This window comes from Trichogramma pretiosum, unplaced genomic scaffold, assembly GCF_000599845.2.
Source record: "Trichogramma pretiosum strain Unisexual culture from Peru unplaced genomic scaffold, Tpre_2.0 scaffold41, whole genome shotgun sequence".
NCBI lineage: Eukaryota > Metazoa > Arthropoda > Insecta > Hymenoptera > Trichogrammatidae > Trichogramma > Trichogramma pretiosum.
In genome coordinates, this window is record NW_019640824.1 from 1,060,571 (window position 1) to 1,079,027 (window position 18,457).

Consider the following 18,457-nt stretch of genomic DNA (forward strand, 5'->3'; position numbering starts at 1 on the left):
AAATGCAAAAGAAGCAAACACGCGCGCGCGAGTCGAAGCTCGAGATTACTCTATAACGAAGTTGCAGAGCGTCATGCCCGAGAGTGACGAAAGCCCATCATCTTTCAGAGAGCTACGTTTGAAAGAGCATCAACGAGCCCGAGCCGCAGTGAAAAGTCGAGCGAAGCTCTTTTCGCGCTCGAGGTGCGCGCGCCAATTTCCCAAAAATCTCGCGCTCGAGCTTATGCAAACGCTCGTGTCTTTCTTTATGCGAGCCGGTACATAGCAACCGGTTTTTGAAATATTATCCGTACGGTTATTCTCGATTAGATAGTAATTGGGAAATGTGTGCAATCTGTCTTTAAAACTGCTTCGCGTGCATATTCTCAACCCCTCCACTATCAATTCTGTCTCTCTCTCTCTCTCCTTCTTTTCGTCTAATTACTCGTAAATTCTCGAAGCCGGTAACGATACGCGCCCGTGCTGAAAATCCCGAGGAATTTTGCACAACGATCGCCGTTATACGCGCTGTATTAAATTGATTAAACATATACATAGGCTATATACGCCGAGTGCAGCCTCTTTGGGAAACGAAACGATCCGAGCTGATGTATGGCCGGCGCGCGCGTCAAGTTATTTATATTAATAAACGCTCCCAAAAGTGAAATCATTGTTTGCGTACGGGCCCAAGTAGTACATGCACAACGCGTCTATGCGTTTTATTATATTTTCTTCCAGCGGCTTTTGCCGTGATATATTTACGTGGAAGCAACGGTTCTCCAAATATTTCAAATATCATAATAAAATTTACCCGTTAACGAGAAGCGCACGATGCCAAGATGTAACGCGCGTCGAGTAGCGAGAGAGAGAGAGAGGTCGAGAGAAAGAAAAAAAAGCTTCAATCGGATTGCGATAAGAACGAGCGAGAAGAAATGGAAAGTTGAACTTTGCGCGAAGGCGCGATGAAGCGAGAAATAAGGAGCAGCGATGCAAAGGACGCGCAGCGTACTGCTCGCGATAAAGAGCCTCGCGCGGGTACACACACCGCGCGCAAATGACTTTCAATTTTTCATTTCACCTTGGGCAGAAGTCGATGCGCACGATTACTAAAGGAGCCGATCGCGAATGGGCCACCTGCGCGCGTCAACAGAGCGACTTCGGAATAAAGAGGCAGGAGAGGAGAGGAGAGAAGATGTTGTTGTGTGATATCGACTCGGAAGCGCCGCGAGCATAGAAAGTTTTGACCAGTGCACGAGGTAGTCGCAACGACGACTCGAGCTGTAATACACCGCGTAATCTCGCCATATATATAAACGTTAAACTATATACCATATGCACGCATGTCGGTGTAGTATATCTCGAATGCAAGTGTGTGTAGCTCGTCGATGCATTCACGTAATCGTTGGCAGCTCGAGTCGAGCTACGCGAGCCACTTTCATCCGCGCGCGATCGTGATTCGTTTAAAATTGCTATTATATATAAGCGCCAATTGTCCGATCGTCCGCGCAGCTGAGGTAGCATCACGCGCGCAGGACTACACCAACGACTCCTCGGATATCTATACATGCGGTTGCGCAAGTCTATACCGATACCGAGCGTAAAAATGTGTATAATAAAAATGACAACGAAATCGCCTCGAGTGCCGCGTCTTTCGACACGATAGGCATCGATCGCTCGTACGCGCCTGTACCCGAATATTTTTTTTTCTACGAAACGACCTGCATAATTATTCAGGTAGTTAATATAAGTTACTCGAATTAATTTTGCGCGATGTTATAACCGGACGCGACGACCAAGAGTCGCGCGAGTTCGCAGTCTCGCGAGGAATCCCATTTTTATGGCTATATTCATATTTTTAATGTAAATGTCGCGCGATAAGATCTAACTCTTCCATAATATCGGATGTATATTAGCGAAGCTTCCTCGTGTTTTGCCGAACGAATATTTAGCAAAAAAAAAAAAAAAACAGAGGGTAGACGAAGAAGCAATACCATGAGCTGGGACTTGTCCGGGGCTATGGCGGTGACCTCGACGGTGAACTCGGGCGCGCTGGGCTTGCGATGCAGAAAGGCGGCCACCGGCGACTTGGTCACGAGGGAGAAGCTGCGCGTCAGCCGCTTGCCGAGGTCCGACTTTTTGCGATGTCGATCCTTCTTGCCGCTCGACGACGACAGGGACGTCGACGAGGCCGACGTGGCCGACGTTACTTTGAGAGACATGTCACTGGCTCACTTTTTTTTGCGAACGATCAGCGGAGCCTTTTCATATTTGTCAACGCGCACACTCGACCACCAACAACAACCAAACAGGGGAAGTAACTGCACCAAACCGATTTATCATACAACAGGCCAGGCCTTGCACGAGATTACTCACACTAGCCCGCACTCATCGTTGCACGCGGGGGAAAAGTAATAAAAACACCACTGCGGAAACGAGCTTATGGACGGGTTAATTTTGGGAGCTTTGAAACACGCCCGCACGTGCCGAGCGATATTTTATTATTATTATGTACGAGTCGAAGCGCGCGTCGTGTGCTGCTACCGCTGCTGCGGCCTATACACTACTGCGCGCCGAGAGACTGAATGAAAAGTCGCGCGCGCGGAATCGAGCTTGAGGCACACGGTGCACGCGACGCCTGTGTGTATCCTATATAGCTATATATAGTTGCTGCTGTTGCTGCGCCGAGGCTTGCTTATACATATACACGCTTGAGAGTCCGAGACAGCAGCCACTGTGGCGGCGACTCGACGCAACGCAACTCCCCGCAGAAAGCCTATTGTGAAATAGCCCATACTACTATCTATAGCTCTGAGCATGTGTGCTCGTAACGCATGTGTATACAGCTCGATGTAGTGCGCCGATCGGCTCCAGCGCGACCGATATACCGGTCAAGACGGCGCGTATAAATACGCATGCGATCGGCATCGTCTTTCTGAATTACCGCGCGCTACGCAAAGTTTGTTTTTACGACGAGCTCCATTTGCATTATATAGGCGCGCGACGTATATATCTGCACGCGGTTGCAATATTACAGCAGAGTCCCGAGAGCAATGACGGATGGATGGACCGATCAACTGACACATCGTCAGCTGCGCGGCATTTGACAGCTCCCGCACGGTAGCTCAACGTTGAAGCCTGCAGCTCCCGGGCGATATCTCGTAGCCTAACTCGATGACGGATTGATTTTGCTTCGCTAATTTTTGCCTTTAATTTCGGTTAAACTTCTTTGGGCGAGTCGAATTTTTTCTAAGGATATTATTGGTAGCATTGACAACTCGTGCGCTTGAAGAAAGGAATTTAAGGATGGTTGACATTACGTCGAGATTACCACCACGGCGATCGAATGATTAGAGGTCATCAGAAGCAAGCTCTCGATAAAATACTCGTAACAATTAATCGTGAGATAATATTTAAAATACCATAGCGAGATTCACGTGCCTATGGCTCCTTGGATACTCTCAATCGGTATAAAAAAACAATCAATGAATAATTATCGACGTACGAAACTATAAAGCACATATTAAGGTATGTCGCATAAATTATTTAAATTTTTTTTACCGCGGGTAGCGCAGCTGCTGCGTCAACCGATTATCGAACGACGGCCATCCATCAGCGAAGAATCCCTTGCCTTATTTTTTTTTTGCACGTGATACGATATAATTTATGTCAATTTTAGTTTTATGCGTGTGGACTACATACGACGTACGATGGCTGCCGGCCGAGTTTGCATACGGTCGCGCTTGTGTATACGAGAGATTCTAGCACGCTGAGTCAAAGGATAAGTAGCCGCGAGTCCATGTGTGTGCGTGTGTGTGTGTGTGTGTACGTGCATAATTATGTAATTGCCATATAGTTGATGGCCAAGCGTTCTTCGCAGATGAGTCTATCGAGAGAGAGAGAGAGAGAGAGAGAGAGAGAGAGACAACGCCGAGTGCAACGCGCGACGATCGGTCGGTGCGCGCGAGGCCTTGCGAGCAGCTATTTTATTATACAATACGTGTGTGGTATACATAACACGAGCTGGCTGTTGATACGATGAAATCTTACATGAAAATGGATGAATTCTTATATCCAAGTGTTTTGCTTCCTCGAGAATCCAAAAGTGCCTTTATTTTCATTCATACAAAATTTTCGGCGTTGTTAGAGATTTTTGTTCCATCTCTTATAGAGCACAGAATTGCAGTGAGTTTTACTGTCAGTGGATCACGCCGAGGATCTTGACTCAATTTCATTGTCAATTAGAAATCGAATATTTAAGATGTATTATGCAATAGCACAATCTAACGTACCACTTTCTTTATCCAGCAAAATTTTCTAAACAAATAGATACAATTTCTAAATATTCTTTAGCGACCAGAATGGCCTTTGAATTTTTTCAATTTTTTTTTTCTTTTTCGAACTAATTTATTTTTACTTGACAAATTATTCGTTTGACTTAGAAAATTGGTTCGATAGATATAGGCACTGAAGCCTGGTGAGACGAGGAGCAGCATCGATCAGTTCGCAGGTTGCACACACATATCGGAGAGTACGACGACGCCAAAGTCCTTATTGGATCGGCGATCATCTTGCGCAAAAGTTGCAAAGTCAAACTCGGAGCCACGGAGAGAAAAGACGAGAGATTCACAATCATCCATTGTGTCTGAGTCAGCGCCGCGGGTCGCGGTGTGCTGCAGCTGCGAACCGATCATCGGCTCGTCGTTGCAAATCGCCTCCTCGCGTCAACGAGACAACAATCGAGTCATCCTTGATTATCGTAATTTTTAAACAATCTTATTTCTCCCGTAGATATTGGAACGCGCGTAAAACAAAGACCCGCTGCGGTTATTATCCGATTAGCTCGTTGAGAATTGATCATTAGCGGGACATCGTTGCCATCTAAAGTGCAGTCCATCCGATTTCATCGAAGATCTCCGACTTACCGACCACCGTCCACGAACCGCCGGTCGATAAATGTTCGCGCAGTTTCCTATCCACAACGCGATGAAATTTTCGTTTCAAGCTCGCTGTATCGTCTCTGCACATAGGCACGAATCGGAATTGAAAATTTGAATAATTTCAAGCAGACACAGCCCGGTCGGCTCATCTCGTCGAAGGTAATTATATCGTATATATATAGCTCGGCTCTGCGCTGGAGCTCGGATCCATCGATCCGCGCCCCTACGTGTACTTGGAAAGTCGCGTAGGCCGAGGGTACGGCTCGAGCGAGCAGCATCGCAAGCTCGCGTCGTCTATCTTATATGTGTGTGCGGGCTTGAGGGGGGTATGGGTGGAGGTGCGCGCGCGTTCACGACCCCGACACTGCTGTATATATAATATGTGCAGCTCTTGTCTCGTTGGGGTGTATCGTTCGATCGTATGCAGCTATCCTCTCTCTCTCTCTCTCTCTCTTTGCCTCCCTCGTTATATATACGTTGTATATAAACTGGCTGGCAGTCGCCAAAAGCAGTCGTGTGCCTTAGTTTAGACTCTCCTGTCGAGCTTTTCGCGTCGTTGTCCTCTCTCGGCACGTACGTAACGAGTGCACACGTAGTACAGTCGGATCTCTCGTAAGTGTGTGTGTGTGCTCGAGGGCCGAGCGCGACTTTAAGTCGTCGGAATGTGGCCCGAAGAGATGAGGTAAGACACAGTCGGGCTCCATAAACGAGTTGGTCGGCCGCGAGCAAACACGAGGATGACACCAAGTTTGGTGCGTTGCGTCGCCTACTACTTGGTGGCGATAGGCCACTACTGCTACTACTGCCAGGCGAAGATCAGCTCGAGGGAGGACAATGTCCTGCACATCGGTGGCATCTTCCCGATCGCTGGCGAGGGCGGCTGGCAAGGTGGTCAGGTAATTATTATTATTATGCTCATTGACACATGCACATTATATACACGTGTGTGCAGTGTCGCGCGCTGGAGGTCGACGAGCGCGAGCTGCAGCTCAAGCGACATGAATTAATTATTAAGTAACGAGCGCGCTGCCTCGCCTCGCGTGTGCCCTTCGACCGCACACAAGCGCACAAGCACACACACACGTTACATATATGATTGCGACCGTGATTGAATAATCGAGTCGATGTTGTTTGTTCATAGGCGTGCATGCCAGCGGCCAATCTCGCCCTCGAGGACGTCAACAACGAAAAGAATCTACTGCCGGGATTCACCCTGAAGCTGCACTCGAACGACAGCGAGGTCGCTACCCGATCTTTCGATAAACATTCCCAAAATCGTTAAAAAATTATTGATTAATTAATTAATTTTGCAGTGCGAGCCGGGACTGGGCGCCGCGGTCATGTACAACCTGCTGTACAATCCGCCGCAGAAGCTGATGCTGCTCGCGGGCTGCAGCACCGTCTGCACGACCGTCGCCGAGGCGGCCAAGATGTGGAACCTCGTGGTGCTGTGCTACGGGGCCTCGTCGCCGGCCCTCTCGGATCGCAATCGCTTCCCCACCCTCTTCCGGACGCATCCCTCGGCCACCGTGCACAATCCGACGAGGATCAAGCTGCTGCAAAAGTTCGGCTGGTCCCGGGTCGCCATACTCCAGCAGACCGAGGAGGTCTTTATTTCGGTGAGCGCATCGCGATCTTGTCTCGAATTATACGGTGCATGTATCAACCAAGTGGCATTGGTATTTACAGACAGTGGAGGACCTGGAGAACCGTTGCAAGGAGGCCGGCATCGAGATCGTGACGCGCCAGAGCTTCCTCACGGACCCGTCGGACGCGGTGCGCAATCTGCGCCGTCAGGACGCGCGCATCATCGTCGGCCTGTTCTACGTGGTGGCCGCGCGCCGGGTGCTCTGCGAGATCTACCTCAACGGCCTCTACGGCAAGTCCTACGTGTGGTTCTTCATCGGCTGGTACGAGGACAACTGGTTCGAGGTGAATCTCGACAAGGAGGGCATCAGCTGCACCAAGGAGCAAATGAGGCAGGCCGCAGAGGGCCATCTGACGACCGAGGCCCTCATGTGGAACCAGAACAACGACACGACCATCAGCGGCATGACCAGCGAGGACTTCAGGCAGCGCCTCAATCGGGCTCTGAAGAAGGACGGCTACGACATCGACAACAATCGCTACCCCGAGGGCTATCAGGAGGCGCCCTTGGCTTACGACGCCGTCTGGTCCGTCGCCTTGGGTGAGTATACAATCGCGAACTTGAACTTGAGACTCGACTCGTAATTAATTAAACTGTTTTTGTATATAGCGTTTAATAAGACCATGGACCGGCTGAGCAAGCAGGGCAAGAGCCTGAAAAACTTTACCTACAACGACAAAGAGATGGCCGACGAGATATACTCGGCCATCAATTCGACTCAGTTCATCGGGGTCTCGGTGAGTATATAAAGTTCACGTATGAATGATTAAGGAGGGATCGATCGAGGAGCCGCCTATATCGATCTCGCTTATATTATTTAATCGATTTCCACGCGCATAGGGCTACGTGGCGTTCAGCTCGCAAGGCGACCGCATAGCCCTGACCCAGATCGAGCAGGTGATCGACGGCAAGTACGCCAAGCTCGGCTACTACGACACCCAGATGGACAATCTCACCTGGCACAACATGGAGCGCTGGATCGGCGGCAAGGTGCCCCAGGACCGTACCATCGTCAAGAAGCTGCTGCGCACCGTCTCGCTGCCCCTCTTCATCACCATGTGCAGCTTCTCCACGCTCGGCATCGTCGTCGCCCTCGGCCTGATCCTGTTCAACGTCTGGAATCGGCACAGGCGCGTCATCGTCTCCTCGCATCCGGTCTGCAACACCATCATGCTCTGCGGCACCATCGCCTGCTTCATCTCGGTCTTCCTGCTGGGCCTGGACGGCCGCTTCATCAGCGCCGACGAGTACCCGAAGGTCTGCCAGGCTCGAGCCTGGGTACTCTCCGTCGGCTTCACCCTGGCCTTCGGCGCCATGTTCAGCAAGGTCTGGCGCGTCCATCGACTCAACACCAAGACCAAGGCCGACCACGCCAAGCTCTTCATGTCCAAGCAGAAGATATCCTCGATCCAGAAGAAGGTCCAGCCCTGGAAGCTGTACACGATGGTGAGCGTGCTGCTGGCCATCGACGTCATCATCCTCGGGGTCTGGCAGCTCGTCGACCCGCTCCAGCGCACCATCGAGGTCTTTCCCCTGGAGATGTCGACGGCTGGGGACGACGACGCCCGCATCAGGCCCGAGCTCGAGCACTGCGAGAGCGAGAACAACATGATCTGGCTTGGCATCATTTACGCTTACAAGGGGGTAATACTGGTGTTCGGTCTGTTCCTGGCCTACGAGACGCGCAGCATCAAAGTGAAGCAGATCAACGACTCGCGCTACGTCGGCATGTCCATCTACAACGTGGTGGTGCTCTGCCTCATCACGGCCCCCGTCACGATGGTCATCGCCAGCCAGCAGGACGCCACCTTCGTCTTCTCCGCCCTGGCCATCATATTCTGCTGCTTCCTCAGCATGGCCCTCATATTCGTGCCCAAGGTCATCGAGGTCATCAGGCATCCCAAGGACAAGGCCGAGTCCAAGTACAATCCCGACATCACCATGTCCAAGGAGGACGAGGAAAAGTACCAGAAGATCGTCAGCGAGAACGACGAGCTGCAAAAGCTCATACAGCAGGTAATTGCATCTATATTGTTAATTTAGCGATCGATATTCGATTAAAGCAATTTCCTTCTCTCTTTTCGCAGAAAGTGGAGAAAATCCAAAAGATCAAGGCCCAATTGGCGGAGCTGGAAAAGGACGGGGGCGGCAGCAACAACGGCGGTGGCGGAAGTGGTAAAGATTCGCTTATCGTAGCCGACTACGTGACCGGCGAGGGAACGTCCGATAGCGCCATCGGTGGGGGTATATCCATTTATACGAGATCCTCGCGCGCGTCCGGTTCCGACTTTGAGTTTTCCGAGTCTTATCTCTAAGTGAAAATTCAAATCCAAAGAGGAGAAATTAGCCGAATTCCAAGCTGAACTTTAACAACCGATTCTCACCTGCAACCATTAGCAATTCATTGTGTATAAGAGTAAAATAACGTATTTATAAATAGACGTCTAGTACAAAGTTTTGTGGGACCTACCAAGAGGCGCTACGACAGATGGACAACGTGTACCTAAATATACAAATAATACTACATAAAACACCTACAACTACTACTAATCTATCGCATATACAAATGTTGTACGTTTAGAAGACGATCGGCTTGTGCGTATAAAGCATTGATATCTTGACATCATTATGCAAGTCGATTTTATATATTTACGCAATATAGCACGTTCTCTTTTAAGCTAATTATCCGAATCACGTGTGTGTTTCTGTGTGTCTCATTAGATCGTCTTGTTTTTTCTTCTTATTGCTGATTTTTTTTTCATCTTCGCAATAACGAGCACTGAAAGTCAACGCACGCGTGTAACGATACACATTTTTTTCGGGCTAATCGTCGATTTATACACGTCATAAAAATAGCACTATTTTTTATCGCGAATGTATTTTTCAAAAAAGTAATCAAAAGCACCGATCGCAGCGGTTCAACGGCGTAATGATTTTTTTCTTCATTTTTATAATATAAACAAAGAAACAAATGAACGTAATACTCGTACCTGCAAATAAACGGGATGCCTATTGAAACGTCGGAATTGAGTCGCATCGTGACGGGATTCGAAGCCTAATTAACATTATATTGACCCAATAACGGGAACTCGATGTCGTCGCCACTATTTTCGGCACCATACACACTTTTACACGATGCAAAGATAGCAACATTTACGGGGTCCAATAGTTTTGATTTTTTTTCGAAATTCATTATCGGCGTCTGTCGACACTCTTTTTGGCACCGAAGGCCGCACAAATCAACGGTTTTAAAGGTGTTTAAGCAAATACTTTTTAATACACAGAGTTGAATTTAATCACGCATCTCATTTTTTACTTCTACAATATTATATTTATATTTTGGAAGATGCTAGCAACGCGCGCTCGACTGTTGAAATTGAAGATAACTTTTTTTAATGAAGACATCGTAGATCGGTGCTCTGTAAGACAAAAAAAGAGAAAAATCAACACAAATATATACATTTAATAAGAGAATGTGTCAGGCATACATGGCACGTTTAAATATTTTTCTCAAAATGTTACAACCACCTTTTTATAATAAAATAAAGTAAATTGCTCGAATTGAGATGTAACTGCACTGCCACGGCTGCAGACAAAAGTAATAATTCATGTATTCACCACACTATTATAAAATGAAAAAAATGCAATCACGCGCGTCGTTATTGCATTTAAATCTCGTTAGACAATAAGAATCTCGTTTTGTTCACACTTGTAAACCTCATGAAGTAAGCTCCCAAATTACTTGAACCAGTCAAATATCGCACACACCATTCCACATTCAAAAAAAAATTCAAAATAAAGCGAGAGACGATAATAATTCTTTCATGATCATTCATTTGCTAACGAGATTTAAAGGCTATTGACGGGATGTAAAGCTGGAGCCATTCGAACAGTTAATTTGGGAGTCTTGATGAGGTATTTTATTCAAAATTGTTGATGAAGCAAAAGTTTTTGCAAAACTACGTACGAAATCATTCGTAAGATTCGCTTGTGCATATACATGATCGCAATAATTGGAAGTCTCGACTCGAAGGGGACAAAATTCCTGGACTACCCGGAAAACTGACGAATGACTCCTCGTGTGCCAGAGCTTCGCACGCCCACACAAACAACTAACACATAATTTTTACAAGCAATTGGAGACTCTGATGTCGTGCATAACAATGGCCCGCCCTGGGCACGATTTGTTTTCTGCTTCCAGACGGAGATCGCGCTAACAACGCCGCCGGCTGACATTGGGAGAGTTGAGGTCACGTGAAATTCGTGTACTAAAAGCTACACGAGCTCAGGCAGGCAAACGGATGACAAAAATAACGATATAATCGGCCCCCGTTTGAATCACGTGATCGACCAACTAAATACCAAACTCGCTCCTCTCTTTTTATACATCTGCAAAAAAAGTAATCAATAATATAATTGCCGAAATCTTAGAAGACTGGATAGAAGAGGAAGATACGAACAACATCAAAGAAACGAATCGATAACGACGAAACAATTATGTGTACACGGGTGTGTGGTACCGAAAAATAACTTCAATTGTGCACTGCGAACGTTCAACTGCGAATTCGTATACAATACATTTATATATGTGTTAGGATTTATATTATATACATATTATATACGACAAAGTCCGTTTTTACGAGTTTAGATAAAAAGGAAAAAAAAACCAAATCTTTACTATTATCGATAAATAAAATTGCCGAATCTCTACATATAACGTAAACTCTACTGTACTGTGATCTCTGTAATTAAAATTTTGTTTCGTGGATGATTAATTTCCACGAATGAAACACGATTCTCATTAATCCAAAGTAATTTTTCAATAGGAAGCAGCACGGTATTATGCAATTGTAGTAGCAATTATATGAATTCTAGAATTCAACGATGATAAAGTCGAAATGTTTAAATGATAAGATACAAGAAAAATATGGTGCAGAAAATGATTTTTAACTCGACTCATTTATAACGATCTGTGAACGTTACGTTACGTTTCTCGCGTCAAGTTGAAAAATGTACATAAAAATAATTATTTTGCAAACTGTTTAAGTTTCAATATTGTATATATGAATAATTAAATAGAGGATTTGTTAAATTTTGTTGTTCCGAGAAAGAAGGGAACACCATAATTATTTATGCGCACACTGTCAATACACAAAATTTAGATTACTATACCATCGTTATATGATTTTAAATAATTTGTAAATACGGTGTGCAAAGTTACGTTACACGAAGACGATAAAAACTGTATGATATACAATATTATGTGATGGAAGAAAGTATATTTATGAAAAGTTATTGTTTCAATTTGTCCAATACGCAAACAAATCTGCAATTCGATTTATAATCCTATTGTAGTAAAAATTTCAGAAAAAAAGATTAAACTGGATAAGGATTCAACTTAATACAGAAAAATAATAACATTAGTGGCAATGCTAAACTGTGGCAGACGTACTTTAAGATACGATTTGATTTGATCGCGAAAAAGAGAAAAGAAGGATGAAAATAGTAATTAATACGCAAATACAAGAGTTGACGTTGTTTTTTAAACGTTTTTATTCATTCGTCGTACTTTCAATAAGTATAATAAATGTTTTATTTGAAAGACGTGTGATTTATTTAAAAAAATAATCATTTCCTCATTGCTCTATTGCTTTGAAATTGCAAAATTTTAAATATAACTCTGCGAGCTCAGAAAGTCATCATCTATATATAGGAACTTTGGCGTCGTTGGGCTAAGGAATTAGTTGTCGACTTCTGGAACCTGAGTGGCAACGTCTTCGGGGAATAGGGCGTCGCCAACTGGGCCAAGTGGGCCAGCTTCGGTGGTCGACACCTCGACGGGGGCGGCGGTCGACGAAGTTTCAGCGGTTTCAGGAACACTGGCGACGGTGGCTTGATCGTCCTCGGCGGCGGGGGATTCGCTGGCTGGTGCCTCGGTCGTGGCTTTGTGGAACATGTCGTCGACGGTCTTTTTCACGCACATGTGGACGGCTTTCATTTTGGCAGGTACTTGCGAGGTGAGGAGATTGAAGGCGCTCTGGGACACGCAGTAGGTCGTGGGCACGGGCGAGGTGACGGCGCCGCCGACGAAGCGGACCAGGTTCACGGTCATCATGGGTACGTTCTTGGTCACTTCCCAGATGGCTTTGAGCTTTTTCTGTTGCAATTTTTAACGTTAGAGAACGAACATACCCTATCCGCGCGATTCAACGAGTGTAAGGCGAAAAACTTACGTCGGTGAGACAGGCGAGATTCATGAGGATGGATTGTTCGGGATTGGCGAGGCACTCGGTGGATTCCTCGAGGATCTCGTTGAGACTGGCCAGGACGTCGTTGCTGTCGCTCTTGATCTGGTCCAGATTGCCGGCGACTCGGTCGAGGGTCTTCTCGAAGCACTGGGCCGAGCCGTCGAGCTTCGACAGGATCATTTGGCGATGTCTCACGGCGATCTCGGCGCAATGGCTCAAGTCGACGTTCTTTTCCTCGCTGGTCTTCTGGAGCTTGGCCAATGTCTCGTTGACCTCGTCCAAGGGCCGTCGGATCTGATGGCGCACGGTCTTCATGGCTTGGTAGGCCTTTTCCTGCACGTAACCGAAGACCCTCTCGGATTTCTCTTGGACCTTTTCATTGAGCTGTTGGACCTCGCGGATCGTTCTCAGTAACATCGAGTCGATCGACTGCTTCAAAGATTCGACGGAATCTTGGAAGAAACCTGTTTTGTGGACGGCACTTGCCTGCGTGCCCTGTTCAGAAGGAAAGAAAAAAAAAAGAAGTACTGTTATCTCACCGTAATGATTTTTCATGTCTATTGCGGCTTAGGAAAATGTGTACTTACGCAGACGACCGCGAAGATGAGGAACAAGGCGAACGAGTACTTCATGTTGATCGATATGCTTGAAGCTTTCGACTGATGCCCATTTGCTGACCGGACTTGACTATATATACCAAAATTACTAATCGTTTTTTTCGTCTAACGTGTTCAACTACGTGACAATTGACTGAATTTCACGTAATTTGTCGTCCATTACCGCCGATATCCGTAAAAATGGCATCTATCGTTAACAAATCTGATAGAGAATCGATATCTTGATTGGGTTATTCACCAACTCGATGAATTTTTTTATCAAGTCGTTAGCCAATGAATTGTGTCGTGTTTCAAATAATCGTTCATTTGCACGTTCTATAGCTATTAATGGAGACATTTTAGATTCTCTTCGTGCAGCAACATATTTTTAATGTGATTCGAATAATAAAATGACAGCAACATTTTTTACTTTATTGATATGCACAGTCGTAATGTGGAAGATTAAACAAATTTTATTTGTCAATATATTTAAAAGATACCGATACAAGGATAAAGATATCATTTTTTTAGAAGCGTTCTTTTAACTTCGTAAAAATAGCTCATCTTTTTCACACCTCAAGTATGAATGCAGGCTTATTCTAAATGAAGTGTCAGCAGTACCTCGAACGAATCATGCTGTGAAATAAGAGCGTCGTTCTTCGGCATAGTGTAAAAAAATATCAAGCCATCGTTAAAGGCTCAGTTTATCACAGTCGATCCCAATGAATAAATTACAGATAATTATATAGCCAGGAAATTATAATCAGCTGCAATAATATAATACAATTTGGTTCATGAGTCAAAAGAAAAAAGATTTTCTTATCTTTATTGTCCATATTCTTTTATTATAGCTTCTAGATAGTTTCTTGAATACATTCGTTAACCTTTTCTCTCGTTTAATCGGCGCCGCATCCGGGCTTGAAAACTGTTTGGGTGAATTTAATTGCAGTCTTATAGATTCCTGCCCGATAATGCGTTCAATTCTCTTTAAAGCTTGGGAGTTTTTCGGTCGATGCAGCATGGGTCGAAACAACAAGCAATTGTGCTTGAATGAAATGAGCTTCATTGTTCCTGAATTAAGGGCTTATATACACCTTAAATTCAAAATTTTTTTATTTAATTTTTAATTTCCACCTCTTTCTATTGCATTTTTCGAAATTTTAAAATTTTGATTTTTCCCTAAGACACGGCTGTTTCCGTGAGCTTTTTTCGTATACTTTAGGTGTTAAAATTTTTCTTCTTTTGCGTTTTCTGTCGTCACCTGTCGGAATATTCAGAGGGTACCGATTGAGCTATCTGCATCAGGGTCGCGTATACTTCTTTAGAACGTAAATGGTTACGGACACTATCACGGGTGAGACGATAGAACTCATAGGTCACTCTCAAACAGTAATATTACAACGACAATATCTTAAAGTAATGTCTTACTCTTATTTTACACAAACATTCGTGTTATTTCTGGAAGGTAGATATGGATCCTGATTTTATGTATACTTTCTGTAAGACTCGAGTGGTCCAGCTCATTGTTGGTGGTAGCTATATCGCAACGTCGATTTCATTGATATATGCCCCGGGGCCGGCGGTGTGTATTAAGCGACGACGACCGACCGACCGACCGATCGCCGCTTATTACGAAGAGTGAGAGAGAGAGAGAGAAAAAAAAAATATGGCAAAAGGAAGGATATATAAAACAAAATCAAGTTAATTAACTCGATCAAGAAATACTATAGTCTATACGCTTTAAAGAAGTTCATAATTTGCGCGCGCAAATAACAATTCGCAGATCAGTTCGCACACCTTTGCACGCAGAAGCTCGCGATAACAGTACGTCGATTGGTCAAATCTCAGTGCAGAACCCCGGTCGCAGTTCCAGACACACGTGCTTAATATCTCTGCCCTGTAGTGGGGTGATACACAAAGTTTATTAATTTGGTTAACATCATGAGTGACGAAGCTAATGACGCCCATAATTATCAAGAAATCCCAGCGCCGATGTACGAAAACTCGGTTCAATTGCATTCTGAGAGTGACGATAACGAAGAACATGACGATTTTATATCCGCACCGTCGACCGAGTCTAGTTTATCTGACGAAGCCTTCGAAGAGAGCATTCAAAAGAGAATAAGAGATTTCAAACTGTTTAACCCGTCTCCTCCGCCTTCACCGGTATTAGATTTAACTAACTACAAACATAAATACACGCGACAGTGGTCCTTGCCGGAATCTCCAAGACAATCTTCAAGCATGAGCCGAATTCAATTTCACCCTCCAGCCTACGTCCAGAGGTACGAGGCCGTTCGGGATGTTTTGGAGAAGGATCCAAGATGGGCTTCCAATCTCAAAAGCGTAAGCTGTCAAGCTCATCTCATTCTTTTACGCACTTTCAAATTTATTTCTCTAATGTTAATTGTCATTTTGCAGGTTATTGATTATGGATGCAACGATATGGCCTTTTTCAAGTATCTCAAGCAAATCCCAGGTGTGGAGGAAATTTACTGCATTGACGTAGATCCAGATACTCTAAAAGCACGTTACAGGAATGTGCAACCTTTTCATGTTGATCATTTGATCCAGAGAGAGTCGCCATTAAAAGTTCAAGTGCTTCTTGGCAGTGTTGTAGACCCTGACTCAATTGTAAAAGACTGTGATGCAGTTGTTGCCATTGAATTGTGAGCACTATCAATTTTGAATTACTTGTAAAATAATTTTTTTGGATTGCCTCTCAATTAATGCGCTGTTTGTTTTTATAGAATTGAGCATCTATATCCAGAAGAACTTGAAAAATTTCCTGCAAATGTATTTGGATTTATCAAACCTAAAGTAGCAGTTATAACAACTCCAAATGTTGAATTCAACGTCGTATTCACTGATTTGGTTGGATTCAGACATCCTGACCACAAATTTGAATGGACTAGAGCTGAATTCCAAAAATGGTGAGTCAAATATTTTTCTATGCACTATTTTATAGGGATGATTAATGGAATCAAGCAATTTTTCTATGTACGAGCTTTTGCATGTTAACAGAAGCTATAGAAAACTCATTCCATATATTAAACTATAATTTAAAGCATAGTTAATTTTTCCAACTCGTTTAATTATGTTATTTTAAAATCAAATATTTATAGAAGTTATTATTCTGATTAAATAAATTGATCAAGACAATCATTTAACCATATTAATAATATGATTTTCCAATTACTTTTAGGGCCACAGATATTGTTACTAAATATCCAGACTATGAAGTATCATTTCATGATGTCTGTCTTGGGCCTGAAGAAACAAGAAATCTTGGAGGATGTACGCAGATGGCAGTTTTTCATAAGCATTCTGACTTACAAAGTGAAAGAGTACCAGGCCAAGAAGGTTTACTTATTCCAGTAATCCTTTACAACTACCCTTATTACAGTGACAAACGTTGTGTAAAACAAAAAATTCATGATGACGCTGTTTTTCATATACACAATCAAGGACCTCCTGAGGTTTCATTAGATTATATTCATGACAAAGTAAAAGATTATGAAATCAGCTTGATGGAGTTGAAAGAATTCTTAGAAAGTTATCATTGGACAATTGTCAGAAAAGAAGATGGTGGTTATGTAATAAAAGTTCCAGAATATAATGTATTTTCCACACAAAGTGATGAAGAAGATTATAAAACAGACGAAGAATGTGTTGTTAGGACAGAAAATGAGCAATCACCAAGTGATCCTATTATAGAAAATTGGGATTCGGATTGATAAAAATTACGTTTCCTACATTATTAGAACATTTTTTATGGATACCAATTGTTGATCTCTTGAGTATTTTCAATTAAGGTATTTGCACAATGAAATTATAGTACCAAATATTTAGTACCTGAGATGCTTTAGGAAGCATTTAAAATACATATGAGTTTAAAATTCATGAAGTTATCAATTGATATGTTTAACATTATTACAGATGAACATTATGCTTTTGTTTTGATATATTTTACTTTATTATGAAACTGTTTAAATTATAAGAAAGCGAAATTTCATACCACAATGAACACAAATTATTGTTTTAACTGTAAAACTTAAAGAAAATTTGATAATGATATATTTTTGTAGTATGCAGTTTTAATAAAATTTAGACCAATATGAGAAATAATAATTTTTTAATTTTAGATAATAAGTGCATTATCTAAAAAAATTAATTAACCTGTCTCAATGCTTTCAGCAATTTTAATAAGCAATACAACTAATATTCGATTTAATTTATTTATCATTACACAGATGATTTGCATATTTACATAGGTTTACATGCATTTTTCACAATCCTAAATATTACTTTATACTATAACTGAAAATAGTTTCATATACAATCAACATTTTTCTCAAAGAATTGTAAGAAAGAATAAAAATATATTAATAAAATTTCAGGATTTAGTACATGTACCTTTAAGTTCAATTTGAATAAGCAATTGAGTGTAGATTTTAACTTGTACAACCAATTATTTATGGCACTAAAACTGATGCAAAAATATTTTGACAATATATAATTATTATTTACACATGGAATTTTAGATCATGATTAAGATTGCAATGTACGATGCTTGATTTTATGAACTCAGCATATTTATACTGAAAATGAATTCAATATATTTTATTGAATAAATACAGGATTGAGTAATTAATATACTTTACTAACTCACTTAAGCAATGAAACATGTGAAAAGAAGTTAAAAAATGTAACTATGATTATTTAATAATATCGTGGGTAGCACGTTGTATAATATTTGTACACATTTTTGAATCTTTTAAATGAAAGTTGAATCATTATTCGATAATTATTTATAATCTGATTAATTTGTCACATTGTGTCAGTTATTGGAATGTCAGCACTAAGTTTTAATACATTTTCAATTATACTTTTAACAATAGTTAACTATAGGAATGATAGTCGTTCAAATTTAGATCCTCATTAGTGAATTTCATTTGTTTATTCAATTTCATTGATACAACTAAGATTACAAAAATTATACTTTTATTTCAAGGTCGTTTTTTATTTTCTTCTTAAGTACTATTTGAG

The 18,457-nt window shown here is 42.8% G+C and overlaps 4 protein-coding genes across 11 annotated transcripts in view; 2 read left to right on the top strand and 2 right to left on the bottom strand.

The window, feature by feature from the left end:
- Window positions 1-2,472, bottom strand: part of LOC106656724 (rho GTPase-activating protein 20-like) — a 106,039-nt gene extending 103,567 nt beyond the window's left edge. For 2 of the 3 annotated variants that reach the window (XM_023463220.1, XM_023463216.1), the window contains exon 1: window positions 1,971-2,471. In XM_023463220.1, coding sequence (XP_023318988.1) covers window positions 1,971-2,198 — 228 coding nt within the window. In that variant the 5' untranslated portion in view covers window positions 2,199-2,471. Of the gene's footprint in view, window positions 1-1,970 lie in introns of all 3 variants that reach the window. The other variant, XM_023463222.1, reaches the window with a different exon arrangement.
- A 2,896-nt stretch (window positions 2,473-5,368) lies between these two features.
- Window positions 5,369-12,166, top strand: LOC106656731 (gamma-aminobutyric acid type B receptor subunit 1). Of its 6 annotated transcripts, none has more exons than XR_001339492.2 (8): window positions 5,369-5,812; window positions 6,058-6,156; window positions 6,230-6,535; window positions 6,606-7,104; window positions 7,174-7,301; window positions 7,405-8,580; window positions 8,652-9,159; window positions 10,766-12,166. XR_001339492.2 is itself a non-coding variant. In XM_014377856.2 (8 exons), the coding sequence occupies exons 1-8, from the start codon at window positions 5,654-5,656 to the stop codon at window positions 10,795-10,797; spliced, it is 2,556 nt and encodes an 851-aa protein (XP_014233342.1). In that variant the 5' UTR covers window positions 5,369-5,653; the 3' UTR covers window positions 10,798-12,166. The 6 variants fall into 6 exon arrangements, 4 of the variants coding, with proteins under 4 accessions (XP_014233342.1, XP_014233343.1, XP_014233344.1 ...); XR_002763666.1 differs by having other exon boundaries at window positions 8,652-9,135; XM_014377856.2 differs by having other exon boundaries at window positions 8,652-8,808.
- Window positions 12,167-12,303: 137 nt separating this feature from the next.
- LOC106656617 lies at window positions 12,304-13,444 on the bottom strand. Its single transcript, XM_014377680.2, has 3 exons — window positions 13,400-13,444; window positions 12,798-13,307; window positions 12,304-12,721 (listed from the first exon to the last, which is right to left on the bottom strand). The coding sequence occupies exons 1-3, from the start codon at window positions 13,442-13,444 to the stop codon at window positions 12,305-12,307; spliced, it is 972 nt and encodes a 323-aa protein (XP_014233166.1). The 3' UTR covers window position 12,304.
- A 1,669-nt stretch (window positions 13,445-15,113) lies between these two features.
- Window positions 15,114-17,511, top strand: LOC106656652 (small RNA 2'-O-methyltransferase). Its single transcript, XM_014377723.2, has 4 exons — window positions 15,114-15,754; window positions 15,830-16,077; window positions 16,159-16,341; window positions 16,614-17,511. The coding sequence occupies exons 1-4, from the start codon at window positions 15,350-15,352 to the stop codon at window positions 17,143-17,145; spliced, it is 1,368 nt and encodes a 455-aa protein (XP_014233209.1). The 5' UTR covers window positions 15,114-15,349; the 3' UTR covers window positions 17,146-17,511.
- Window positions 17,512-18,457: the final 946 nt, after the last annotated feature.

Bases quoted from the DNA above. Each gene is read 5' to 3' on its own strand.
- LOC106656617 (XM_014377680.2), bottom strand. From the start codon at position 13,444: ATGAAGTACTCGTTCGCCTTGTTCCTCATCTTCGCGGTCGTCTGC. The intron at 13,308-13,399 runs GTAAGTACACAT...CCTTCTGAACAG, and splicing joins TCATCTTCGCGGTCGTCTGC to GGCACGCAGGCAAGTGCCGT. The intron at 12,722-12,797 runs GTAAGTTTTTCG...AAATTGCAACAG, and splicing joins ATCTCGCCTGTCTCACCGAC to AAAAAGCTCAAAGCCATCTG.
- LOC106656731 (XM_014377855.2), top strand. From the start codon at position 5,654: ATGACACCAAGTTTGGTGCGTTGCGTCGCCTACTACTTGGTGGCGATA. The intron at 5,813-6,057 runs GTAATTATTATT...GTTTGTTCATAG, and splicing joins GCGGCTGGCAAGGTGGTCAG to GCGTGCATGCCAGCGGCCAA. The intron at 6,536-6,605 runs GTGAGCGCATCG...TGGTATTTACAG, and splicing joins CCGAGGAGGTCTTTATTTCG to ACAGTGGAGGACCTGGAGAA.
- LOC106656652 (XM_014377723.2), top strand. From the start codon at position 15,350: ATGAGTGACGAAGCTAATGACGCCCATAATTATCAAGAAATCCCAGCG. The intron at 15,755-15,829 runs GTAAGCTGTCAA...GTCATTTTGCAG, and splicing joins GGGCTTCCAATCTCAAAAGC to GTTATTGATTATGGATGCAA. The intron at 16,342-16,613 runs GTGAGTCAAATA...AATTACTTTTAG, and splicing joins AGAGCTGAATTCCAAAAATG to GGCCACAGATATTGTTACTA.